The sequence below is a fragment of the Alligator sinensis genome, unplaced genomic scaffold, assembly GCF_000455745.1.
Source record: "Alligator sinensis unplaced genomic scaffold, ASM45574v1 scaffold769_1, whole genome shotgun sequence".
NCBI classification, from domain to species: domain Eukaryota; kingdom Metazoa; phylum Chordata; order Crocodylia; family Alligatoridae; genus Alligator; species Alligator sinensis.
The window spans coordinates 17,734-23,638 of NW_005843322.1; the positions used below are offsets into that span (position 1 = coordinate 17,734).

At 63.2% G+C, this 5,905-nt stretch overlaps 1 protein-coding gene across 3 annotated transcripts; it reads left to right on the top strand.

Annotated features, from left to right (window-relative positions):
* The first annotated feature begins 6 nt into the window (after window positions 1-6).
* Window positions 7-3,308, top strand: LOC102374126 (transmembrane protein 176A-like). 3 transcript variants are annotated; one of them, XM_006038346.2, is made up of 6 exons: window positions 7-326; window positions 430-540; window positions 1,711-1,767; window positions 2,169-2,360; window positions 2,633-2,743; window positions 3,064-3,308. In XM_006038346.2, exons 1-6 carry the CDS (start codon window positions 114-116, stop codon window positions 3,160-3,162), a joined length of 783 nt encoding a protein of 260 aa, XP_006038408.1. In that variant the 5' UTR covers window positions 7-113; the 3' UTR covers window positions 3,163-3,308. The 3 variants fall into 3 exon arrangements, with proteins under 3 accessions (XP_006038408.1, XP_025050634.1, XP_025050635.1); XM_025194849.1 differs by having other exon boundaries at window positions 2,633-2,739; window positions 3,060-3,308; XM_025194850.1 differs by lacking the exon at window positions 2,633-2,743.
* The last annotated feature ends 2,597 nt before the right edge of the window (window positions 3,309-5,905 follow it).

Below are 5,905 nucleotides of genomic sequence, written 5' to 3' on the forward strand. Positions count from 1 at the left end.
GGGAGCCGCCGGGCTCGTTCCTCCGTGCGCAGCGCCGAGCACCCAGGCTGCTCCAGCTCCGGGGCGACCCAGGGGTGCGGGACCCCAGCGCGGGGCCAGGGCCGGGCAGCACCATGCCACCCCGCCCGGTGAAGGTGACGGTGGGCGACACGGCGGGGTCTGACGAGGCCACGGCCGGCACCGTCGTCCACATCCACGTGCAGGAGGCGTCGTCGCTGGCCTACCTGGTGCATGGCCTGGGTGCCGCGAGGCTGGCTGGGCACAAGTCCTGCACCCCAGTGCGCCGGGCCGTGGGCTGCTGCGCCCAGGAGCTGCGAGTGCTGGGGGTAGGTCTGGGCCAGGCAGCGGTGGGCACCGTGCCACTGTGGGGAGGGCTGGGCGCTGACCCTAACCCCGACCCTAACCCTAACCTTGGCACGGCTCTTGCAGGCGGCACAGATCCTGCTGGGGCTGGTGTGTGCGGCGCTGGGCCTGACGCTCTGCTTCGCGGTGGACACGGAGGAGTACTGGAAGGCGTCTCCCTTCTGGACGGCAGCTATGGTGCGTGGCTTGGTGTGGGGTGTGGGCCACGGGCCCCCGGGGACCGGCTCTCCCCTCCTGTGGGGCAGCTGCTCAGCTCCCAGGAGACTCGGTCCCCTGCCCAGGTCTGTTCCTAGTGCTCTGCACCTCTTCTGCCCTCCCACCTCTTCCTTGCTGGTGCTGGGTCCTGTCCCAGCTCCACTGGGGCTGCTCCCCCTTGGCAAACACAGCTGCGCATGAGGCCTCTCGGGCTCTCCGTGCCGCCCTCCCGGTGCCCGTCAGCCTGGCCTGCTTCGCCCCTGCATCCTCAGGGGCAGCCTGTGTCCTGACCCAGATGCTGCCTGCCCGTTCTGCACGCTGTGCTGCTCCCCCCAGCGCTGCTCTGCCCCAACCCTCATGCCCGGGGCTCCGGCCCTTGTTTCTGGCCTGTCTAGACCCTTATAGCTGCCTCCACACACTTGTAGGGCTTCCCGGTGCCATGACACCTGGAGGCTCCTGCTCCCACGTCCAGAGCTTGAGAGAAAGTCTTGGAGCCAAAACAAGCCCAGCTGGACCCTGGGAGTGCCTCTGGCCAGGGGTCCCTTCAGCCGTGCTGCCGTGGATCCATGCACGGCTGCTCCTTGCTTGCTGGGAGGCGTCCGCCCGACGGCACTTCTGCGCAGCACGCACCTCCCTTGCAGCCCGTCCCGCGTGAGGGCGTCCAAGCCTTGCCGAGGTGCAACTGCAGTCAGCTCCCTTTCCTCGTGGTCAGGGGGCCTGGGCGTCCTTCCCCAGAGCCGCGTTGTTCCCCTCTCCGCCATCCTGTGGCCTGGGGCAGCAGGGCCTGTCCTACCTACATGAGCTCTGCTGGCTCCAGGCAGGGCCCAGCGGGGCTCCCCTGCCCATCCCCTGCTGGCTCCTGCCGTGCCCTGGACCGTCCCCGCACTCGGGGCTGGGGTGTGCGTCCTGCCCTGAGCCCCCAGGCCTGGGCAGCACCCCCTGTGCCCCAGTGCGACTCCTAGGGCTGCCGTACAGGGGGTGGGGGCTCTTGCTGTCTCAGAGGTGACGGCGGGTTTGTGGCACTGCTGTGGCCCCTGTGGGTGCAGGAGGCCATGGCTGGTCCACACATGACCCATCTGTGGCCAGGCCCCTTGGCTGTGCCCGGGTCTGTGCCAGCCCAGCCCCACACTCATGCTGGCTCCTCTCTCCCAGTTCGTGGTATCGGGCACGTTCTCCATTCTCTGCCGAAAGTATGAAGCTGGCTGCTGGGTGAGTGCTGGGGGCTGCGCCGGACATGGCCTTTGCCTGGGGAGGGGGCTCTCGGGGGGTGTGGAGTCTCCGGTCCTGCCAGGCCGAGCGGCGCCCAGAGGCCGGAGCCGGTGCCAGCGCGGTCCCGGTGGGCGGCACAGAATGACGATGTCCTGGGGACGGATTCCCTGCTCCAGCGGGTCCCCCGCAACTGGGGCTGGAGTCGGGGGCTCTGTGCAGGGAAGAAGGTATGTGTATGCACGTGTGTGCGTGTGCATGCTTGTTTGCACTTGTGTGTGAGTGCATGTCATGTATGCATGTGCGCACATGTGCATGCATGTCCATGTGTTTGCATGTGTGTGTGCACAAGTGCGCATGCTAGTTGCCCTGCACAGGTCCCTTACATGCCTTCCCCCTTCTAGGTGCTGCTCACTGCGTTCCTGGCCCTGGCCAGCATGGTGGTGGCGGTCGTGGCCATGGTGATCAGTGTGCAGGGCATCCAGCGCCATTGGTGGTATTCCTCCATGTACATGTGCGACCCCAAGGTGACATCAGCCCCGGGAGAGGTGACCTGGAGGCAGGAGGAGTGCTATCGATACCTGGCCTCTCTCCTGGTGAGCAGCTGCCCCATGTGCAGCAGACCCCCTGCCCTGCTGCCCTGCCCCGCTCTCCAGGTGCCCGCGTGGTGCTGGCAGCGCTGCAGGGGCCTGGCTGGGTGCTGGGCCGTGGGGTTCAGCCCTGGGCAGCATCACAGCGGGGCAGTCCCCGAGGGCGCTGGCAGGAGGACGGGGGATGCCTGGGGGTGGGACAGGAGGGAGCAGCCCCCGTCCCGGCAGGGCCCAGGAGTCGGGAGGCCACAGGCGCTGCCCGTGCGCTCTGCCCCCAGAACCTGCTCCTGGGCGTCCGGGTGCTGCTGGTGGTGACCACGGCCGGTGCCCTCGTCATTGCCGCCTGCTGCCTCGTCTGCCCCTGCCAGGCCTTGTGCTGCCGGGCGCAGGGAAGCGGGCAAGGCTTGGCCCCGGGCCGGGCAGGGGCTCTGCCAGGGCTCCGTGCAGGGGCGGAGGGGTCCCCGTCTCCCGGGGGGCTGCGCTGCTTTGAAGCGTGCGGCTGTGGCTCGGAGCCCCTCACTGGGGACGCTGCCCCGGGGCGGCTTTGGGCAGGGGAGGTAGCAGCTCAGCCCGGGGCCCGGCTGCCTCCTGGCCGGTGGGCTCGTGGCTGGTCTGTGCAGGGAGCTGTGGGCCCAGGGTCTCCGTGCTGCATGGGACGTGGTGCTGAGCCCAGGGGTCCACGGTACTGATGATCCCCCTCTGCTTCCAGGACCGGGAGGAGACAGCGGTGGGTACAGAGCCACTGGTGATCTCCGTGCCCGCGGCCCAGGCCCAGCCAGGTGAAGAAATGCATGTGGACAGTGCCTGAGCCGGGCACGACCCCAGGGCTGCATCATTACCAGGCCCACTCTGCCCCCTGCCCTAGCTGCAGCCGTGCCCAACACCGTGCCATACTGTGCCGTGTCTACAGGCAATAAAGCATCTCCACATCTGCATGGGGTCTGGTGTTTGCTGCCTCTGGGCTGTGTGGGGGAGCAGTGCAGGGATCGAGCCCCTCGTCGCCGGTCAGGAGGGCAAGACGCTCGTGTCCCAGTCAGCCCTGAGGGGCTGTAGCTGGCTGGCATAGGGCTGTGCCTTCCTCCCCTTCCCACTCCCTCCCCAGAAGCAGGTGCAGCAGGGGGGAGGACTCGGGGGTCCAAGGCCCAGTCCGTGCAGGGGACTAGGAGCCGCTGGTGAACACGGAGCTGTGTCCTGCATGGTGCCAGGGAGGTGCTGGCCCGTGGCAGCTTCCTGACTGTACTCTTGGGACCCACAAGCCTTCAGACCTGAGTTTTGACCTTTATGCTGAGCATAAGCTGCAAACACACAATAAAGCACCAAAATACCTGTGCTCCACTGTGGGGCTGTCCCAGGCTCCGGGGCTGTGCTGGTTGCCCCTCTACCTCTTTCTTCTCTATGTGTCAAGGGCTTTAAGCCTCCCCCAGAGGTGCTGGGTGCTGCAGCCCGGGCTGGGGCTGGGGCTGGGGCTGGGCTGTGCCGATGCTCCTGCTGGCACCAACCCCGCAGGGTCCAGGTTGGAGGGTCTTGCCCCTGCACTCAGGCTCAGTCCCACACTGCACTGGGGGCAGGAAGGGATTTCCACCCTGCTCAGACTGGTCCTGACTGGGAGGTTTTGCCTTCCTTTGCTGTGGGGGCACAGCCTCTGCATGGGGTCTCTGCAGCACCCATGACCCCCCTGGCTTAGCCTGAATTGTGTAAGTGATGCCCCTGACTTAAAAACAAAGCAGGAAGTTGAGTAACTAAATTGAATAAATATAGCCTGGGCAAAAGAGGAACAGTCTGAGCAAAATCAACACCACTTCAGAATGAAAGGATTAGTTCAAAATGGGAAATTCCAGTTCAGGGGAACCGTCTTTGGCAAACAAGCTAGATTATGAATATGCGTTAGGTCAGGAGGAAGGCTTAAGCTAATTTTCTGCATTAAATGCAAGCTCTATGATCTATAAAGAGAGGTGAGAGAATGTACCCCTCAGAGCCCTTCCCAAAGAGATCCTGGCAGCCATTCAAGATCGTGCCTGCACAGACACCAGACACAGGAGCCGGGAGTCCCCGGATGAGGCTTCACGGACAGATCACCCGATGCCGTCGAGCCCGTTGTACTTTGGGGTGGTGAGCATGTTGCATTGCCTTTGACGAACTATAGCACTACCCTTGCAACTGCTGGAGGCTTAATAAATATGTTTTTAGTTAAGATGTAATGGTGTCCTAATCTTGAAATTAGCACCTGGTACAAGAACCAGAGTGATGTTACACGACATGACAGTGCAGCACAGTGCATGAGCAGAGCCGGACGCGGGACTGGGGGAGCCACGAGGAGCCTCTGGCCTGTCCCTCGGCAGAGGATGTGTGTCTTACTGGGTGGGGATGAGGGAAGGAGAGAGGGGATTTGATAGCAGCCTTCACCTCCCTGCAGGGAGTTGCACAGAGGATGGAGCTGGGCTGTTCTCAGTGGGGGCAGATGGCAGGACAAGGAGCAATGGGCTCAGGCTGCAGCAAGGGAAGTTGAGGTTAGATATTAGGGAAAATTTCTCACTAGGAGGGTAGTAAATCAGTGGACCGCTACCCAAAGGGCTGACGGAGTCTCCACCCTTGCAGGTATTTAAGACCTGGCTCAACAAAGCCTTGACTGGGATGATGCAGTTGCGGCTGGTCCTGCTTTCAGCAGGGGGTTGGACAAGATGTGGCCTCCTGAGGTCCCTTCAACCCTCATTTTCTATGATTTGAAACCCAGGCTCATGATTTTTGAGGGGCTGACTCCTGGTTTGTGATTTTGGGGTTGGCAATGCTGGGGCCTGGGGCAGCCTCCCCCTGCTGTGACGTAGACAAGGGCTGGGAGAGCCAGGACTGGTGCAGGCCGCGACGAGAAGCTGCCCTGCGCTGGGCCCTAGCCCATGAAATCCGTCTTTATCCGACCAGCCTAGAAAGCACCGGGCTGCAGCCTATTGCATGTCAAAGCATGGGTATTTCCCAGGCTTATGGGCTTTGTGATCAGGAGGGAATTTTTGACTTCCTGCTACTACATGTGTTAGGGGGGTTTTGAGCCTCCCTCAAAGGCGCTGGGTGCTGGCTAAAGCCCAGGATGGGGACTGGGCTCCTGTTGGGACCAACCCTGCAGGGTCCTGGCTGGAGGGTCTGGCCCCTGCGCTCAGGGTCAGCTTGACGTTGCACTGGGGCAGGAAGGGATTTCCCCCCTGCTCAGACTGGTCAGCACTGGGGGGGTTTCCCCTTCCTCTGCAGCAGGGGCACGGCCTGGGCCTGGGGTCTCTGCAGCATCTATGAGCCCCGTTTACAGCAACAGAATGTTGGTGGCTGCAGCCCCCCTGCTTTCCCGGGGTGAGGGCGGTGGCTGGGGCTGTGTCTGGGGTGACTAGTTTTGCTCAGAGGTTGGACATGGGGTTTGTCTGGGCTTGTGTGGACAGGGCTGATCCTGCCTTATTCATAGATTCATAGATGCTAGGGTAGGAAGGGACCTCAATAGATCATCGAGTCCGACCCCCTGCATAGGCAGGAAAGAGTGCTGGGTCTAGAAGACCCCAGCTAGACGCCTATCT